The following is a 21,367-nucleotide window of genomic DNA, read 5'->3' as shown; positions in this document are numbered from 1 at the left end:
AAGCTTTTTGTTTGTTTTCTCATTTTCTATGGTTGCTTTTGCATTTCTTAAGCGCTTTGTATCAAATGTGTAAACAGCGCTTTACAAATAAAGTTACTTTTATATTATTATAAAAGGAAAACAAAATATGGACATAACCAGTCTCCAACAATTATTGGAAAATAAACTATAACACGAAGAAACTGACCAACATAGAAAGTAAACATGACATTCGAACTGCCTCTAGCTACCGGGCAACCTCGGCAGTCTAGTTGGTAAGACACTGCGCTAGAATTGCAAGGGTCATGGGTTTGAATCCCACCCGAGTAATTATGCCTCTGACATATTTTCACAGGACTCAGGAAAGTACTGAGTATACAGTGCTAACACACATCGGTGTATGGGTAAAACACCAAAGTTAATAAACTATCCCTGTTCCAGAATACAAGCAATCAAGTATCTCACCATTTGCTTTCTTTGGTAGCATTTCCATAGACTCTTGCCCATCCAGATCTTGAGATAAGAGATTATATCTCCGCCTCCTCTTCACCTTCTTCCGTCTCCTGAGCAAATAATTAAATGTAAACAACATCATGAATAAAGGGAATAAAAGATTGGTGGCGAGGGTTTTGGTTGTGAGATAAAGGCTCGAGAAGGCAAGGGCCTTTATCATTTAAGAACGGGTCACTTCTCTTTAATTCTCATTCACAAATGCCCTTCTGTTAAAAAGCGAAAAAAACATTACAATATAGACAATTCTGTGACTCTGCTTTGTTGCGTATTTTCAAAGTTTGTCTGTTTTCAAAAACTTTTTTTAAATTCTGTTAGCAGTGACTTACCTTTTTATACAGCATATACAGAGCCAGCAGAGACCAGCTACTCCAATAGCTAGGAAACACACTGCTATAATCACATACAAAATACTCCAATCTGAAAGTCAGCAAAAAGGAATATAAAAAAAAAACAATTCTGAGAGATCGCATTTAACATCACAAGGCCGGACGGCCACATCAAGGTTGTCCCGGCCGAGCGAGTCGGGGCGTCGTGGCCGAGCGGATAAGAGCAACGAATTCAAGCTCTGCTGATTCTGTTCAGCATTGTGGGTTCGAATCCCGGTCGTGACACTTGTATCCTTGAGCAAGACACTTTACTATAATTGCTTCTCTCACACAAACTGACATCATAGCGTCACAATGAATTGTTTCATCTACACATCATGTGATTTGATTACTCACCACAATTACTCTGTCCATCTCCAAGCCATGTCCTGAGGTAATTCTCCATCCAGAAACTTTCACAGACGCACAGCTTAGTGTAAGGGTTACAGATACCATGGTTGGAACAGTTCCTCTGGCAGACTAGACAGAGGAGAGAGAGTACGTTAAGAGTTAGAGAGACACTGTCAATTAATCTCTGTGTTTTAACATATTATTCTTAAATGGAAGTGTCGTGGCCGAGCGGTTAAGAGCACCGAATTCAACCTCGGGTGTTTCTGATCAGCAGAGTGTGGGTTTGAATCCCCAGCCGTGACACTTGTGTCCTTAAGCAATGACACTGTACCATTGCTTCGTCCTCGGATGGGACATAAAGCCGTTGGTCCAATGTGTTGTGTAACGCATGTAAAGAACCCAGTGCACTTATCGAAAAGAAAAGGGGTTCGCCCCGATGTTCCTGGCTGTGGCTGCTGTATGCGCCGCAGCACCTTGTAAACCCTTATAAGGTCCTAAATAATTGGGTCTCAGAATTCATCACTGCAATTACCTATCCTCCTGAAAGTTTATATATACTCAGCGCCTTGAGTACCTTGTTTGGTAGATACGTGCGCTATATAAGACTTCGATATTTTTATTTTTATTATTCTTATTCAAAAGAATTTAATTTCAAGGCACTGGACACTATTTGCAATTACTGGTATTGAGCAAAGAAGAGCCGAACCAAACTCTGAATTAAGTACATGAAAAGTTCAACGTCTGAAACAGTAAGGAGTGACTGGAAGCAGGAGAAGTTGAACACTCGACTGTTGCAGTCATTCAGAACGACTCTAGAGCGCCTTGGTTTCAGATGTCGATCTTGTCATGAGTCGAGCCAATGTAAATGTCAGGTTAATTTCGCATGTCTGAAACCCAACATTATTTTGGTGGACCTAGAGTCGCTCCTAGAGGCGTGCTGTCTGAAACGGGTGTTAATGACTTAGTGAAGTTGTGCTGCAGTGCTAATGGGTTAAAGCTACATGTAGCACTGTTGCTCATAGTGGGAGGGGCTGGCCACTGCTTTCATGCTAAAGACCAGGTCATACCCGAATAACTGGAGGGACAGGTCCTTTGCGCATGCTGGACCATTCCTATGGAATCAGTTGCCAAAACACATTCTGGATAGTGGCACCGTGGACACTTTTAAAGACAAATTGAAATTTCATTTGTTTCAAACAGCTTTTCAGTAGTTTATTTCTTTTGTTTTCCCCATGTTCCCTCTTCCTTCTGTTGATTTGTTTCTGTTTTCTTCTTTTCATGCGCTTTGAGCACCTCTTTAGGTGGATACATGCGCAATGTAAATTTTCCTAAACATTATTACTATTATTGTTATATTTGAAACTGCCGTGCCCTAGAGAGGACCTAACCACTCAACTACATCGACATGATCGGTAGAGAAATGGAGTCTTAAATTGTTGACCTTCCAAACATGATGATGGATTAACACCTATGGCGTGACGTTGTGAATGGAATCTTGGTTGCGACCGCTAAATGATGATAATGGGAGGGGCTGAATGGATTGGTCTATTATGACTATTACTCACTCATGGTGTCTACTTCTAGAACCCTAAACTTGAGGAGGTCAGTCTCGCTGGAAAGTTTCTTCTTGGTTAATATTTTGACCACAGTGGGGCCTGGTATTGCTGAGTGGGACGTCGCATTAGTGGCATAGAAGACAACTTGCAATCTGCACACAGAAAGAAATACAAGTCATGAAACGGTTGTATGATTTCACCTTGCAATCTGTACACAGAAATAAATGCAAATCATGAAATAGTTGTATGATTTGACCTTGCAATCTGTACACAGAAATAAATATAAATCATGAAACAGTTGTATGATTTCATCATGGTGATTTTACTCTATAAATACATAAGACTCTGCAACTTGCTTTTGAATGGAATCACAAAGAAAAATACAAATCGTCTCCAGAAGGTTCAGAATATCGCAGTCAGACTCATCTTTAAGACCGGTCGTCATGACAACATTTCACCACTACTTCAGAAATTGCACTGGCTGCCTATCACAAACAGAATTGACTTTAAACTGTCTAGATGTCTTCAATTCCCTTGCTCACCAGTCACCATCATACATCTGACATGCTATGTCCCACTTTTTATTATTTTTTTTTATGCAAGTTCGCCCAAAACAAGGCTAAAATCCACTCTAGGTAAAGGGCTTCAAGGAAGAAAACATAGAAATGCAGAAACTCAGTGGAGCTGAAGGTAGGAATTGATATTCCTCTTAAAAGATGGCAGATCATAGGATGAAGGGAAACATGCACCAGGCAAGGAGTTCCAAAGAGATGCAGTACGAGGGAAAAAGCTTCTAGAGTAGCTCTTTCCCTAAGCTCTTCTTCAGAGAACCTCTTAGCCGAATCTCGTACCATACATAGAGCTGGTTCACAAGCATTTTCTGCTTATGCTCCAAATCTATGCAACTCATTACCATCACATCTTTGCCATGCAACTACACTTCGACAATCAAAAGACTCATTTATACCAAAATACCTTATAATTGATTACACATTGGAACATCTTGAGGCTGGACTTTTTGTAAAACTTACTGTTCATTTGGAGTGTGGAAAACTTCTTGAATGTTGACATCTTCATCACGGATAGACAATAAGACGGCCAATGATCGCACCATGTCCACCTGCACAAATCAGTAGTTCAGATTTAAACAATAATAACAATAATAGCTCAATGAGCTTTAACATGCAGTATATTTTCCTGGAAGGTATGTGGGACTACTTTGAATTATGAGAACTACTCATTTTACATTATGTAATAGTTTACAAGGTGCTGTGGCACAATATGCTGCCAATCACACCAGGGTGAACCCCTTCTCTTTTTGATAAGTGCACTGGGTTCTTTTGCATGCGTTACACAACACATGAGACCAACGGCTTTATGTCCCATCCGAAGGACGAAGCAATGGTTAAGTGTCTTGCTTAAGGACACAAGTGTCACGACTGGGACTCTAACCAACTCTCTGCTGATCAGAAACACCAGAGTTTGAGTCCGGTGCTCTTAACCGCTCGGCCATGACACGCCACAATGATAAAAGGAATGATTTCCTCTCCTGCTGATGATCATGATTTGAATCTGAAGATGAGATTACACCCCACCACCTCCAGTTTAAACCGCACACCTAAACGATTGCAATCTTTTCTTACCTTATCCTGTTGAGTGAACTTGGATACTTCCACATCAAATGTGATCTCAACTAAATTCAGCTTGTGTGGATCTGTGAAAAAATAGCATGTTTTAAATAATAAGGCTTAATACCTACTCAAGATAATTGTTAGCATACAAAACTTACTTGGTAACGAGCAATGGAGAACTGTTGATAGTAAAAAACATTGGGAGAAACGGCTCCCTCTGAAGTAATGTAGTTTTTGAGAAAATAAAATATTTGAATTGATTTCGAGACCTCACGTCAAGCATCTAAAAGCACACAACTTCGTGCGACAAGGGTGTTTTTTCTTCACTTATTATCTCGCAACTAAGACGACCAATTGAGTTCAAATTTCACAGCTTTGTTATTTTGTGCATATGGTGAGATACACCAAGTGAGAAGACTGGTCTTTGACAATTACCAAAGGTGTCAAGTGCCTTTCAGTACATTGTGACCTAATCAATAGATGTGCACATCCTTAACCATGTACTGTATTCCTCTTGTCTGCTGCCATCTTCAAACATTATTACGACTGAGTAATGCATAGTTTAATAAGCAGATGAACAGTTGTTCAAATAAAAAACAATTCTTCACTCATCCCTCAAACCTGCGGCTGTTTCGTACAAAGCGCTGGAAATCGACCAACGGTGGGAATGATCAAGGTAATGTACACCGGTTAACACAACTCGCAAAGGGCACCACAGGAAAATCACAGGGCACCATGGCAGTTGCTGTGGGGGTTGTGAGATATTTTGAGGGCTGCAAAGCGAATGAGATTTTGCAAAATATGGAGGAGACCTACCTTTTGCTACAGTGACTACCACTGTATCAGTATTAGAAGCTCCTTTAGCATCAGTTACATTAAGAGTGAAGTAATATGTACCAGCTACCAAACTTCTTAGCTTCAATACAGACTCATGAGCTGTGTTTCCTATAGCAGACTGAGATACAAACAACATCAAACAGATTCAATATGACAATAGTAGTATACCCTAGTGGTAGCTGAAGTAATATGTACCAGCTACCAAACTTCTTAGCTTCAATACAGACTCATGAGCTGTGTTTCCTATAGCAGACTGAGATGCAAACAACATCAAACAGATTCAATATGACAATAGTAGTATACCCTAGTGGTAGCTGAAGAAATATGTACCAGCTACCAAACTTCTTAGCTTCAATACAGACTCATGAGCTGTGTTTCCTATAGCAGACTGAGATGCAAACAACATCAAACAGATTCAATATGACAATAGTAGTATACCCTAGTGGTAGCTGAAGTAATATGTACCAGCTACCAAACTTCTTAGCTTCAATACAGCCTCATGAGCTGTGTTTCCTATAGCAGACTGAGATACAAACAACATCAAACAGATTCAATATGACAATAGTAGTATACCCTAGTGGTAGCTGAAGTAATATGTACCAGCTACCAAACTTCTTAGCTTCAATACAGACTCATGAGCTGTGTTTCCTATAGCAGACTGAAATACAAACAACATCAAACAGATTCAATATGACAATAGTAGTATACCCTAGTGGTAGCTAAAGTAATATGTACCAGCTACCAAACTCCTAAGCTTCAATACAACCTCATGAGCTGTGTTTCCTATAGCAGACTGAGATACAAACAGCATCAAACAGATTCAATATGACAATAGTAGTATACCCTAGTGGTAGCTGAAGTAATATGTACTAGCTACCAAACTTCTTAGCTTCAATACAGACTCATGAGCTGTGTTTCCTATAGCAGACTGATATACAAACAACATCAAACAGATTCAATATGACAATAGTGGTATACCATATATGCAAACTAAGAACTTTACAGTTGTTTTTCAAAAGGAACTTATGAAAACTGGTGGGCGTGGTAATTATGTTAGTTTGTCAAACTTACAAACAAGATTTTGACTGAGTTTGTTTTGAGAAATTGTCGGTTTCATTAACATAAATAATCAAAATAGTAATTGGTTGGATTATTTGCATACCACCCGTTTCAAACAGGCAAACTTAACATAACATTTACGTTGGCTTAGCTCATGACAAGATCGACGTCTGAAACCAAGGCCCTCTCAAACATTCTGAATGACTTTAACAGTCGCTCTTTTAACTTCTAGCGCATCCAGTCGCTCCTTACTGTTTCAGACGTTAAATTTTTCATGTACTTAATTCAGAATTTGGTTCAGCGCGACTCTGGAGCGCCTGTCTGAACAGATGTAGGGTAAAGTAACATCAATACATTTCAAGGGAACTGATGAAAACTGTTTGAAAACAGAGTTTGTTATGAGACCTTGAGAAAGTTAGAGTACACACATTTAATCGACTACTGACCAGCATCATACATGCGCAGTGCAGACTCACTCAAACGACTCGCAAAGAACCTAGGTCAACCACAGTATTCAGCACTCAATTGCCATCCTTGTTTTTGCTATAGTGTCACTGGTTCCCCTCTGCCCTTCACACATGTTAGCATGGAACAGTTGATTGGGACCAGTGAAGAAACCATAGGCTCGAGGCTGGTTCCAAATGGTCAACCACCGTAGTCAACTAATGGTCGACCAGCCTGGGTTTGAGTCAAAATGGTCAACCTTAGTTAATCACGGTATGCACTCAAACTTGCTCATCGTCAGTTTCATTTAGATAAATAATAAAAAAAATAGTTGGTTGGGTTATTTACATACCCCTGCAGCCGGGCTCTTGGGGTTCCTCTTCCATTCATAAGACACTATTCCTTTATCATCTGTAGATTCTGATCCATCTAATTCAACTACATCATTAGGAAGCTGGATGCTAATATCAGGTCCAGCGTGGGCAACAGGTGGAATGTTTATCTCTGTTATAATCAAAATAAACAAATAACTCAAAAGGAAAGTACAAAACTGGTGTGAGCTAGAAGGAAGGCACAACATCGGTTTAAGCTGCTGCTTTTTTTTAATAAGTCGTCAGACACACAAGGCCTGAAGGCCACTTCAAGGTGTGGGCTACAAATTTTTTTTTCTCTCCAGAGGCCGTTGCCACCTACTCCTAGGGCTGAAAACAGGGTTACCCCCTTTACAGTCCATACTTGGTAGGCTTGGGAATCATCGATCTGAAGCCTGGCAGGTAGAGCAAAAAGCACTACCTCCCTAATTTTACGTAGCAAGTGTCACGACCGGGTTTCGAACCCACACTCTGCCGATCAAACACCAGAGCTTGATTCCGGTGCTCTTAAGCGCTCGGCCATGACATGCCACAAATGCTGCTCCAAATGTATGCAACTTGGACACTTCAAGAAACTACTTGCGACTTATCGATACTGAAATACTTGACTGTTTTATTTTACTATATGTTGGAACATCTTGAGGTTGAACTTTTTGTCGCACATTCTGTAGGCGCTTTGTAAATGCTCTAGGCTAGCTTGGAAGAAAGGCATAATACTAATAACTAATAATAATAATAACACAGCACTTATAAGGCGCGCTTTATTGTGAATCCAGTGAGTAACCGCGCAGCAACATTTTGCACTTCTTGCAAACGGCACAATGTGCTCTGAGGTAGGCCGGCTACATTGTAGCTAGGAAGGAAAGCACACTGATAATTCTTCATTTTAGGTTATATTGACTACCCACCTTTCTTGACAATAACATCTACAGTATCACTGTCTGTAGCACCATGTTTGTCACCAACAGTCAGCTTAAAGAGGTAGTGACCTGCCATTAGTCCAGACACAGTAGCCACAACTTGATCAGCATCCGTAATCTCTGGCTCATTAGGCCCACTGCAGAGATACATCAAAGTGTAAAGGATTATTCAAAAGGTTGAGCCTTCATTCCTTATCAACAAATTAACACCCGAATCAGATAGGCATGCCAGAGTCGCGCCAAACCAAATAAATTAGGAGCGACTCTTGGTTGACACAAATACAATTTTGGCTCAGACAAGAGAACATAACCTAACATTTACATTGGCTCGGCTCATGACAAGATCGATGTCTGAAACCAAAGGCGCACCAGAGTTGTTTCGATCTTTCGACTTCTAGCGAGTCCAGTCGCTCCTAGCTGTATCAGACATCAAACTTTCATGTGCTTAATTCAGAATTTGGTTTAGCGTGACTCTGGAGCGCACTTTCTGAAGCGGGTGCAAGGCTTCATGTAGTGCCTCATGTATCAATTGTTATCATGAGAGCTTGATCTGGAACCAAAGATTTGGATTAATATTGATCCAACTTTGTTAGAAAACTGAACAATGAGCAACAATCCACTCCAGAGTTTACTTAGAGCATGTTTGAGTGTGCACATGTAGTCGACTACTGACCAGCATTGTACATGCGCAGTGACAGACTCACTCCAATACCTCGTTTGGAAGCCTAGTCAACCATCTGACCGCGGTATTCAACACTCCATTGTGTTAGCATGGAACAGGCTATTGGGACCAGGGAAAAAACCCTAGTCCTGAGGCTGGTTCCAAATGGTCGACCACAGTTGTCAACCAATGGTCGACCAGCCTCGGTTCTAGTCAAAATAGTCAACCTTTAGTTAACCATGAGTGCATTTTGGCGACCCCAACCAAAGCCTAACCAAGTTAACAAGTTGGTTACCGGTTGGTCTGAACAGCATCATCACCGCGCCTAAATCGAACACGCGAAAACGCCTTACCTAACTTTCTGCCAGTGATATGTAGTGATGCCTAGATCATCTTTGCTGTCTGAGGCATCGAGTGTGGTGGAATCATCTGGTAATGACAGTTCCTTATCTGGCCCAGCATCTGCTGTAGGAGGTAAATTATTCTCTGCAGACAAACAATCAAAATACTTCAGGAAAACAGAGTAACAAATTGTGGAAATAGAATGGAAAATTTTAATTGATGTTTTGCTTGCGTGTCACTAATTAGTTCCTGATCAATCAGTTCGTTCGTTCTTAAACCAAATCTAGTTGTTTAGTGTCTTTTAAAGGGGAAGTTAAATTATTTCGAATTATGTGTAATAAATTGGAGACTTTAACACGCTAGGTGACAGCAAATACATGTACATCAGGGCCCATTTCATGGCTCTGCTTACCGTTAGCAGAGAATCGGCACTTACGGAAGTAGGGAACTTCGCGTTTAAGTCAAGCGTACTTCACTGGTTAGCACAGAATTTGTGCTTGTGCCTGTGTGTACTCCGCATTCTTTGCTCACACAGCTAGCGTAGTTTTTTGTAGTTTCCATCTACACAACCTCTCCTTTAAAGGCAAGGTGTGGCTACTAAGTAAAAACCAAGTAAACTCAAGCTTCTCAAGTCTGCATCAACTTGCACCTTTTCTCATTTTGCTTCCCATACCTGGAATGCACTCACCATCTCAATCGAAGAATCTGACTCTTTATGCAAATTCAAGAAGTGCATCAACAATTATTTATACCTGCTCTGAGTGCTGCGTTCTTGATAAGATAAGATAAGATAAGATAAGAACTGATGTAGTGGCGCTTTATAATGCCTTATATGTATGTATGTATTAAATTCCTGGGTAATTTCTTTCTGCATTTACTGTGACCATAGTCGCTGCCTGTTATAAGACCTACCTGGTTTGACTATGACTGTAGCTTCATCCAAGTCTGTTTGGTCCTTGGAGTCTTTGAGGGTTAGTCTGAAGACATAGGTTCCTTCTTCAAGATTATCCAGATGCAGTATGGCTGAAGAAGAACCCTAAACAATCAAAACAATCTCTTGTATATCAACCTTACATAAGTAGGATTTGAAACTTTGCATGGTGGAAGTACAACTAAGAGAGGTTAGCGGTAATGGCCCGGGCACACAGGCCCTGACAACGAGAACGAGACGTTATCAATACACGCCCTTGATTGGTTGAATAAGCGTGGGTTAATTCTGTGCAGAGCAATTCAACCAACAGAATGCCTTCTCTTTGCGTCATTATCGTTATCGTTCTCGTTATCGCTGCAGTGGGACCATGTGAATATCTCTTTTAAAATCTCCCATACCTTACATACATTATCCACAAGCCAATTTATGCAAAACAAAACAAGCTACCACCAAATCATTTTGTTCTGGCTTTATTGGAGCGAAAATCCATGAAAATCGTCCGTAATGCTAATGTTGCTGATGAATCCATTGTTACTGCCTTGTTTTACAGTGTTAACAGTCACGCAAAAACTCAGAAATTACAGGATTTTTACAAAAAAATTGTAGGGTATTTGTTCGTAACATGGCTTTTATGTATCAAAGTGTACTAAAGTATCCCGATGGATGTCAGGGGTCAAAAGAAAGCGCGATTGTATGCAAACAAATAGCAAGTGGTATTGGGCGCAAATATGCGCGCACAGAAGTGAGGGAATAAACGTTGCAGGCACAAATTTGCACCCGTAGCACACAAAGGGTAAAGCCCGGTTCATACTTGAACGAATGTGAATGCGAAGCGAATGTTGACGTCACAAATTCGCATCGAATAATTCGCAGCAGTTCAACTCTGCCCATCTCATTTGCGAATATCGCTGCGAAAAGAGAGTTGTGTTGTTAAATTCACGTTAAACTCGCTTCGCATTCGCATGCGAATGTTGAGAGACACTAGACACTATTGGTAATTGTCAAAGACAATTGTCAACATATGCATACAATAACAAACCAGTAAAAATTTGAACTCAATTGGTCGTTGAAACTTATGAGAGTAATGGAAGAAAAAACACCCTAGTTGCACAAGTTCTGTGCTTCGCATTTGCATGAAGTATGAACCGGGCTTTAGACTCTAAAACAACGTAAATAAGAATCTTACCGACATGTCGGCAGCAGGGCCTCTTTCTTTGGACCACACATAAGTCACATCAGGGTGGTCATCAAAGCTACTGTTACCATAGAGAATAGCAGAGTTGACTGGTAGCTTGATGATCACATCCTTACCAGCTTTAGCAACAGGAGGATTGTCAGTCTCTAGTGTACAGATTACACAAACAAATCAATATCAAGGCATCTATCACACTTAACTCACCTATTGTCTGCTCAGTTTTCAGGGTTAAATTTTTGGGTGCGTTTGTTTAGCTTCCCTGGGTCTGCCCCGGTATGTTCGAATAGCTTTGACGGGGCTCGCCCGGGTCAGCCCCCAGTTCCCTGCTTGTGGAGTGGGTCACTTGGGGGTGACCTGAGGTGCACGCCATCACCACGAGAGGGCGAGTGTGGTCGTTCGATTAGCTCTTGTCAGGGGCTCACCCGAGTGAGCACCGCGGGGTCGACCCAGGGAAGCTTATCGAACGCACCATTTGTTTAATAGTAGTAAATATTTATGGTCAGTGCTCCATACATTGTTATGCTGTCCTGTCACGGATGTTGTGTTAACCGTTAAGAAAGACACCCAACGAACATAACAGTAAAAAATACTACGATTTTTCCATGTTTTTGTGTACAAAACATCATACTGCCGCGACCCAGCAATGGCAGTGCAGCCAACAGCAGCATACAGCACTTGTGCGTGAGGGCTAAAATGGAACGGTCTATACACTGACACAACAATATTGTAGAATCTCATTATGCTACTTGCCTTCTTTGACGGTCACATTGGCCAGTGCCGAGTCTGTTGCACCATCAGAATCAGTAACTGTTAAACTACAATAAAAAATATTAAACGGGGATTAAACACAGCATAATTTGATCAATGTGATATTGCTTTCTCCAAAAGACGATTAGAGCATACTGATCGAAATATCGAGTTGAAACCAACGGTTCTTTTCAAAACCACCCCCAACTCATTTAGAGATAGTCATTACATGGTGTTACCGCAAACCTTTCCATATCAATGTGATATTCTTGATAATAAAAATTTCCACAGGAAATGTTTGTAGTTCTCTAAATGGTGTATGTACATCTAGGTGGGACTTTATGTCTAAATCCATTGTCACCCAAAGAAGCCATGACCCTTACTCCTTGTCAATGAAAGAAACGCAGCATGTTTCTATTAGTGACTGTTCATTCATTATCAATTTGGAGTTGAATAAAAACAAATTTACTGGAGTAGGACTCGAACCAACAATCTCCAGATTAACATGCCATGCGCTCTACCAACTGAGCTATCTAGCCCTATGTTGGCGGTCTCCCTATGGTGTTAATATCTTTGTTCAGGTGCCAATAATAGTGAAATTTGCTATTCTAATGTCCAATTTCCAAACTCAACATTGCATTTGGATTGTGAACACAATGAGCATATTGATTTGATATGTTTACACTACAATGCGCTTAATGATTGAAAAGTCGACAATTTATCAGTCCATGTTTATCAGTACATACCCAAGACTAACTTAGAGTTCAACCTTTTCAAGAATACGACATTCTGAAATTCATTTCATTTCAAATGTGATTCTGAAAACCATCCGGATCAACGAAAACTCCTACATGAGATTGGGATCCAAACAACCATATCAGACAGGCGCGCCAGCGTCGCGCAGAAACCAAATAGATTAGAAGCGACTCGAGGTCGACCCAAATAAATTTTGCCTTCAGACAGGCAAACTTAATAACATAGGCTTAGCATTGGCTCGCCTCATGACAAGATCGACGTCTGAAACAAGGCGCTCTAGAGTTGTTCTGAATGACTGCAATAGTCGATCTTTCGACTTCTAGCGCGTCCACTCACTCCTAAATGTTTCAAATGTCAATCTTTTCATGAAGTTAATTCAGAATTTGGTTCAGCGCAACTCTGGAGCGCCGGTCTGAAACGGGCGTTAAAATTCAACCTTTTCAAGAATAAGACATTCTGAAATTCATGGTATTTCACATGTAATTGTGAAAACCATCAGGACAACATCAACCCCTGCATGAGAATGAGACCTTAAAGGCAGTGGACACTATTGGTAATTACTCAAAATAATTATTAGCATAAAACCTTTCTTGGTGACAAGTAATGGGGAGAGGTTGATGGTATAAAACATTGTGAGAAACGGCTCCCTCTGAATTGCCATAGTGTCCGAGAGAGAAGTAATTTTCCACGAATTTGATTTCGAGACCTCAACTTTAGAACTTGAGGTTTCGAAATCAACCATCTAAACACCACAACTTCGTGTGACAAGGGTGTTTTCTTCTTTCATTATTATCTCGCAACTTTGATGACCGATTGAGCTCAAATTTTCACAGGTTTGTTATTTTATGCATATGTTGAGATACACCAACTGTGAAGGCTAGTCTTTGACAAATACCAATAGTGTCCACTGCCTTTAAGAAAATGACTCACCATTGGGTTTTGTGTCATAATGGATTCCGGTGTAATCCACAACTATTACTAACCTTATGACATAGGAGCCTGGTACAAGGTCAGTCAGTTTCAATGTCTGGGTATCGCCAGTAATCTTCTGCTCCCTGACTGGACCTTCAACTTCCTCCCAATGATAACTCATTATCTTATCATCATCAGTGCTATCTGTGTGGGTCAATATATCAACATAAAGGATAACAATTCAAATGCTACACAAGAAACAGATTGATGAAGATGGACAACAATCTAACTTTCCAACAAAGAACTTAACAGCAAGGCTCCCCCCAATATATTACACATCTACCTCAAGTTTACACGTTATCAGGGAATCTTTGATCAAGTTCCATGCTTCTTCTCATTGAACCCAAGTCTTGACACTCATGGGGTGACAGATCTTATTCTTCAGCTGCGCCATGCATATGGAACTCTCTACCACTTAATCTTAGATCTTGTCTATGTACCAAAAAATTCAAATCTATTCTCAAAACTTTTCTCATGTTACAGGTTTTCAAGGACTAATTTTGTTGTCTGTTTTCTTTCATTTTTTTTTTACTGCGTCTTGAACACCCAGCATGGTGAATATGTGCGCATTACAAGTCTTTATTATTATTAGTAGTAGTAGTAAATAAATTTTGCAAAATAGAAATATGACTAAACGTAATTTGACAAAAGACAAAGTTTTTGAAAAGTCAGAGAATACACTCTTAAGTGTAGATTCGTGACTACAACGTACTCGCCTTTAGCTGGTACATTTTATTTACGAATCTACACTTTCTCGTCCATTCTCCTTATAAGAACGTACCTGCACCATCGAGAAATGTACCAGGGTTAGGTAGGAAGACATCTTGACTTGTTGGATTGATGACGGCCTTAGGTGGCTGGTTAAGCCGTGGTGGTGGAAGGACTGTAACATTCACTGTAGCTGAACCATAGGAACTATCCCCTTGCACTTCAACTTTGAACCTAAACACTCCAGCTGACAACTGCAATCAGAAGGCAACAGATTAATAATGATTGTTTTTTATATAGTGCTTTACATCTCGAAGCGCTTCCAACACTAGGGTATGATTGTTGAGATATAATTAGGAAGAGCAGACTACATAAGAGATTTACACATGGTTGTACCCGCAAGTTTACTACTTATTAATAGTTTCTTCTTACTAAGGTTTATATATGATTGTTGAGATATAATTAGGAAGAGCAGACTACATATCTAGCAAACCCGAGATCTCTAGCTGATGCTATTAGACTATCACAATATATCAGCAGCCCTGAAACAGAAGCCATGAGTACACACATATCTCTTACTGTGTTGAAAGCTATTTCAATTAGTCTAGCGGTTAAGAGCTTCTGATTCAAACTCTGGTGATTCTGATTAGCCAAACTCTTCCGATCGCATAACATCCATTTTATATAATCCCCACTGGCTTCCTTCTAAAAATAGAATACAATTCAAAATCTTGGTTCTCACATTCAAGGCCCTCCATGGGTTAGCACCTTGCTAAATTACAGATCTTCTACAACAACGTAACATCAGACCAGCCCCCGATTTCACGAAGCTCTGTGACGCGTCGCAAGTGCAAGTTGCGACCGGTAACACGTCGTAAGTTGCGAACTCGTCGCAGCCGCGTAGTGTCTTATAGGTCTGCGACGCATCGCAAACCCTACGATGCGTCGCTACTTGCGATGAGTTTCGTGAAATCGGGGGCTGGCCTTAGATCATCATCATCATCACACATATTCTATGTTCCCAAAACCTGTCTGGCAAGTTATGGAGACCGTTCCTTTTCCAGCTGCGCACCGCTTCTCTGGAATTCCTTTCCAGACAAGCTAAGGGACAAACCTGATCTGTCTTCTTTCAAACAAAACCTCAAGACTCATCTGTTCAATTTGTCTGCTTGCTAGCTTCCGGCGCCTTTGAATGGTACCATTCTAGATACTGTGCACCTTATAAATTTTATGTTATAATTGGGTTCAAGTCCCACTCATTACACATGTGTCCTTTTAAGCAAGACACTTAACCATGATGTTTCGCCCTTTGGAGTTTGAATTCGGTGCTCTTTACCACTCGACTACGACACTTCCACCGCTCGACTACGACACTTCCACATTAACTGAGAATCCTGCTGAGGAATGTTCTTACCCCTGCAAGTTGTAGCTGTTTGGAGTGTTCCCCGTTCATCTCCCCTTTTGTTCCACCGTCAGGATCCTCTATAACCTGCCATTCATATCTGTAGTCTTTACCACTGGGCTGGGTGTCTGGAACCACGAAGGGAAACAGAGTCACATGATCCTCATCAGGAAGCTGCAGGGTTTTATCCTCACCAGCAGAAACAGTCAGTTTCGTCACTGGAAGAGAAAAGAAAAAAAAATTATTTTTATTTTAGTTGAACAAAGAAATTTTTTACTAGAATGTGACTCGAACCAACAACCTCCGAATTAACGTACTGGCGCTGCCAACTGAGCTATCTTGCCCCATGTTGGTGGCCTCCCTATTTTGTCAATATCTGTTTTCAGGTTGCCAGTCAGAAACTGTACAACCTTTAACTGCCGCAAACACTGTTTTTAGCAGACACTGCGGTGGTGCCGAGGTTCTACTGCACTGCCTTGCAACAGGTTTAAGGGTTGGGCCACACGGCGATCATCTGATCAGTCACAGGTTATTGGACTTCTACTTTGCAAATCACTTGTACAAAAGAATGCTGGTCAACTCGTATGGAAATTTTCCTTGTACCACCGCAGTGTCTGCTGCCACCACGAGATCAAGATTGGCGAAGGATTGCTGTTTTCTTTTGGTTTTTTTAAACGTTCAATGGATTTAACCCAATATAAGTGTAGACGTTTACAATCAAACTAACCTGTGAAAAAGAAAGAAGAATAAACCGTAATAGGAGTACACAATCTGAGAAGTGTTCTCGGACTATAGTCTTCTAATAACCAAAAGTTTTGAACCGAATTCAAGCTCTGCTGATTCTGTTCAGCAGTGTGTGGGTTCGAATCCCGATCGTTACACTTGTGTCGCTGAGCAAGACACTTTACCATTATTGCTTCTCTCCACCCAGGAGTAAATGGGTACCTGTGAGGGCAGAGATGGTTCTTGTGATTGATTTAGCCGAGTAGCGCATTTGTTGCACGAGGCTGTATACTCCCCAGGGAGCTGAGATGGTTTAAGGAGTGAATTAAGGCCCAGTGACCAGGGGTAATAATTTGAAGCGCTTTGAGACACCCATTCGGGAGTGAAAAAGCGCTATATAAACTCAAAATATTATTATTATTATTATTACAGTTGGACCCGTTTAAAGACCGGCTGGCATAGCTTATGTACGCCGATATAATTAGCAGAACGCAATTATAGCTTTGAGTACTAGCGCGTAATCTATTTTTACTCACGCATACATACAACCCAACGCCCACCAAACATAACCATCCAATGAAAAATGTACTTCAAAATTTGATGTGAAGCAGATTGCCACAGATTGTCTATAGTGCACTGTTTTTCCGCTTTGGAACGATGGGCATTTATAAATAGGAATAAAAGAGTGGTGACGGGTTCTTAAAAGGTTGTATAAAACCTTGCAGGGTCGTGGCCATGCGATAAAGGCCCAAGCCGAATCGCACAGCCACAACCATACTGGTTTTAAACGACTGCTTAAGAAATCCTTTATTCCCTTACTACCATTATACCTTCCGTTTAAAAGAAGATAATTTCCTACCTGTTGGTATTGTTGTTAGTGGCTTAGGGGTCGTCACAGCCTCAGTCACAGCCCCAGTCACCTTTGGAGTTGTAGTCAGTTTGACAGCTGGGAGATCCTTCTCTGATAGAGTATCCAACCCTTTATCACCGTCTGTATCACCCTGTGTGTCACTCTGCGTTGCATTCATATCACTATGGGTCAGGGTTTCTGGTCGTGGAGATGGTGAGGATTCAGTCTTTGGAAGATCGACACTCTCTGTGGTATTGTTTGGTTCCGTTTTATTCTCTAGATAAAGCAAAAACCAGAGCCAAAAAACGGTTATGTGTATTCATTGACAATGATGTGTACACTTCACCTGGGCCCAATTTCGTGGCTCTGCTTACCGTAATGGGAAGTCAGAAAAAAAAAAAGGAACTCTGAGCGCAAAGCATGCAAGTTCGAAACACTTGCCAGCATGAAGCCCAATATTAACATTTATCTTTAGTTTCAAAAGCCCTACTCTGCAATCTGGAGCATAGGTTTTATCTTCATTTAAAAAAAAACCAATAAAAAAACCTGGAATTACGAAATTGTCCAACGGTGGGTGGGAACAATAATGGTAATGTACACCAGTTAACAAAACTCATGTATACCCTCCGTACTGTGTGTCATGCGTAGCGCACATCCTTAGCCATGTAACATTATACAATTGTTGCACGCTAAGACGGGGTCCGTGGCGTTTTGTACACCCAAGGGGGAAAATGGCACCCGAGGCGAAGCCAAGGATGCCATTTTCCCCCGAGGGTGTACAAAACCCATGGACCCCAAATCACAGCGTGCAACACTTGTTTTGTTATACATTGGTAACATGATTATTCCTCCTCTCAAAGTTTTGTCATCTTCAAACATTATAACGACAAAGTATGCATAGTTTAATAAGCAGACAAACAGTTGTTTAAATAAGAAACCATTCTTCACTGTTCCCTCGAACCCGCGGCTGTTTCGTATTTAGCGCTGGAAATCGACCAACGGTGGGAACGATCAAGTTGATGTACACGGGTTAACATCACTCATATTAACCACCGTGACGGCAACCGTGGTACATGCGTATTTGTTGCACGGCACGCGATTGGTTCTCGACCAATCAAACTTCACAATTTGTTACTGTGGTATAACAAGCATCTTTGTATCACATCACGCGATTGGTTCTTGACCAATAAACCTTTACAGTTTGATACCATGGTATAACAATGTACCTTGGTGCCCCATCGTGTCTTCTGTGTTCTTCTTGTCTGGCAGGACTAACTCATCCCCAGGGTGTGACCCCGCAACCTCTACCCCAGCCATCCCCCCAACATCAGCTGTAATTGCAGTGCTTTTTGGGGGGCTATCTGTCCCATTGGAGGAGGTTGTGCCGGGGGTTGTCTGAGTGGATATGTCAGGGGGTGTGACAGGGATGTGATCCATGGATTGAGGTGAGAGATTGGTGGATGGGCTGATGGTCTCCCCTGGATGGATGCATGAATCAAGGTTCAGAAGTTACATATAAATTGATAAAGAGAGAAAGTTATCCAAAACAACAACCACAACAACAACAACAACAAAACAGATTTGAACGAAAATCAACTGGGAATGTGTAACAATTACTCATGCAAAAATGCAAAATTGAAAAGCATGCTCATGCAGAAAACATTGGTCATTTATTGCCTATTGAAAACAAAAAACAAAAACAACTCGGCCATGCAGGGAAAAAAGCAAAACATAACCATTTGTATTCATTAGGGTCAAAGGTCAAATGACTCTTCACCATGAACTCATTATGGTCATACGTCAAATGACTCTTGATATCAGTCTCGTCTCACCAAGCAACTATTTAATGAATATTCAGTGCAGGACCATTGAGTTTACCTCATGGTTGCTACATACATGATAAACCTACTGTAGCTTTACATAGCTTTAAACCACTGCACGTAGTATGTAATATTAAAATAAACCAATCACTTTCCACATTGTTATGTAATTGATAACAGAAGTCCAATCTTCATAAACATGGATTATGTGGCAACATCTGCATTGTATTTTGCTTATCAGAGCACAGCAGTTTGATGACTAATTGCACAGGTGTTCAAAGCGTGGCCGATTTGGGTTCAGTGATTATGCAAGTTAGCAAATGGCTCTCATCAAATCAGTTTGAACTAGGATGTATATCTCATACATGTAAAAAAACTTTTTTTTAGATTTTCTCTTGCCTTTTTATTTTATTTTATTGTTTTATTTTACCCTTAGTCTTCCCTGTTTGTGTGATGTGTGTTTCTCAGTGTTGTCTCAGTACAGTCTAACACCCATCTGTATAACCAAAATTAATATTCTTTATCCCCAATGCAAATTTCTATCTATTAAATATTCAATTTTCTTTACAAATTGTCATGACTCTGCACAATGTGAAAGTTATGGACAGATTTTTGTAGTCTAACTCTTCAAGCACAATTTTCTCATTACCAATTTGATTTAAATGTGTTCATTGTATTGTACATGTACACTTAATAGTGAGTCTATTCTTCTGTACTAATTTTGCTCTTTTTAGCCTTGCCTCATTGTTTTCTCACTTTGATATTATTTATTGAATTCTGTGATTCTGATTATAATTACCTAGGCTTTGTTTTACATATCTGTTTTTGTTCCGAATAAAGACACAAATAATAAGCATAAATAATTGTATGTACATGTATTGTGTTTGTTGTACATTCATTCTCCATTTGATAAAGCACTCATCACACAGAAACACGACATCATCAAGACTGAACTTTTTATCATTTCACACATGACACACAACATCTGGCTTTCTAGTTTTCTTGTATTAGTTAAAAGGTAAGGTACAACATTGAGAACTGTTGTAATGTAAGGTTTAAAGTTTAAACTTAAATTTGCTGTCATTTTTATGGAATTTTGGTGTAATTTGCGCCTTCGAGCATCCTCGGATGGAGATGGCGCACAAGAAATGCAATAAATTATTTATCATTATATTATTAATATTATGGACCTAATGTGAAGGTTAAATATATCACGAGAGCTTATATATGGATTGCCAAGGTTTTGATCATGCAGGGAAAAACCATTAGAAGGCAGCCATTGTCCATGATAATAATAATAAGTCGAGAGGCTAAATCATCCTTACTCGCAGCTAAGAGCTGAATTGCAAAGAACGAGGCTACAACGTGTTTGAGAAGCAGGCATGCAAGGGCAGCTTTGGCTGCCAGCCACATCAACCCATTATGACCACGAAGCACAGCCAGAGATCGAAAGTATTGGGTTTTTCTTGCATTTTTAAATTAGACTTTGAATTTGTTTTCTTTATTGTTTTGAACCGAACAAGTCTCTCATAAATGTCTGCAACATGGTACCTTTCCTTTTAACACATAATATAGACATTGATTAACCTTCAAGGTACTCTTTCTGACACACGTCTAGCTCCTGTGACCATTGGTACCCCTCTTCACATTGACAAACACCCTCCGAGTAAATTATCAGTCCAAAGCAGTACTCCAATTTCTTGCACTCCCCGTCAGATTTACAGAACCTTAAATTTTCCGTCCAGGATTTCTGATCCTCAGGATTATTGTCCAGATTATCTCCATATAAGGTATTGGACGGAGCGTAGGATTCGCTTGGGTCTTGATTACCATGGAAACGGTTGCTTGTGGTATCCAAGTGGCCTAAGAGGATTGGGTGGAATGAGGAGAGGGGAGGGGGGTGGCATGCAAGCAAAAAAACAACCAGAATACAAAAAGGAAATGGTTATGGCGTGGAAACATGAAACCAAATGTAAGCGTATTCATGTCAAGATAAGCAGGGTTTAAAGCTGGTCAGGGCCCACTTTCATAGAGCTGTTTAAGCAGAAAACATTTCCTAACAATTGTCTGCTGAGCAGATATGAGCAGGGTACCAGTCATAAATTGTACTTGTGACAAGGTAGTTTTTCTGGTAAGCATAGTTTTGTTATGCTTAGCTACTTTTTGTGCTTAAGCAGCTCTGTGAAAATGGGCCCAACACTCGTTAAAAACTGTCAACATTTTAAAACTAGTGT

The 21,367-nt window shown here is 40.5% G+C and overlaps 1 protein-coding gene across 4 annotated transcripts in view; it reads right to left on the bottom strand.

The window, feature by feature from the left end:
- Positions 1-21,367, bottom strand: part of LOC139949470 (dyslexia-associated protein KIAA0319-like protein) — a 46,791-nt gene that overhangs the window by 9,550 nt on the left and 15,874 nt on the right. For 3 of the 4 annotated variants that reach the window (XM_071947817.1, XM_071947819.1, XM_071947818.1), the window contains exons 5-23: positions 20,721-20,996; positions 18,540-18,791; positions 17,323-17,589; positions 15,753-15,958; positions 14,412-14,592; positions 13,642-13,774; positions 11,906-11,970; positions 11,147-11,301; positions 9,942-10,065; positions 9,041-9,173; positions 8,015-8,163; positions 7,088-7,239; positions 5,212-5,350; positions 4,408-4,478; positions 3,796-3,884; positions 2,774-2,916; positions 1,215-1,337; positions 819-909; positions 445-542 (exon numbers count right to left, since the gene is read on the bottom strand). In XM_071947817.1, the coding sequence (XP_071803918.1) occupies positions 445-542; positions 819-909; positions 1,215-1,337; positions 2,774-2,916; positions 3,796-3,884; positions 4,408-4,478; positions 5,212-5,350; positions 7,088-7,239; positions 8,015-8,163; positions 9,041-9,173; positions 9,942-10,065; positions 11,147-11,301; positions 11,906-11,970; positions 13,642-13,774; positions 14,412-14,592; positions 15,753-15,958; positions 17,323-17,589; positions 18,540-18,791; positions 20,721-20,996 (2,847 nt within the window). The remainder of the gene's footprint in view (positions 1-444; positions 543-818; positions 910-1,214; positions 1,338-2,773; positions 2,917-3,795; positions 3,885-4,407; positions 4,479-5,211; positions 5,351-7,087; positions 7,240-8,014; positions 8,164-9,040; positions 9,174-9,941; positions 10,066-11,146; positions 11,302-11,905; positions 11,971-13,641; positions 13,775-14,411; positions 14,593-15,752; positions 15,959-17,322; positions 17,590-18,539; positions 18,792-20,720; positions 20,997-21,367) is intronic. The other variant, XM_071947820.1, reaches the window with a different exon arrangement.

This window comes from Asterias amurensis, chromosome 17, assembly GCF_032118995.1.
Source record: "Asterias amurensis chromosome 17, ASM3211899v1".
Lineage (NCBI taxonomy): Eukaryota > Metazoa > Echinodermata > Asteroidea > Forcipulatida > Asteriidae > Asterias > Asterias amurensis.
This window is presented reverse-complemented; position numbering and strand designations above follow the sequence as displayed.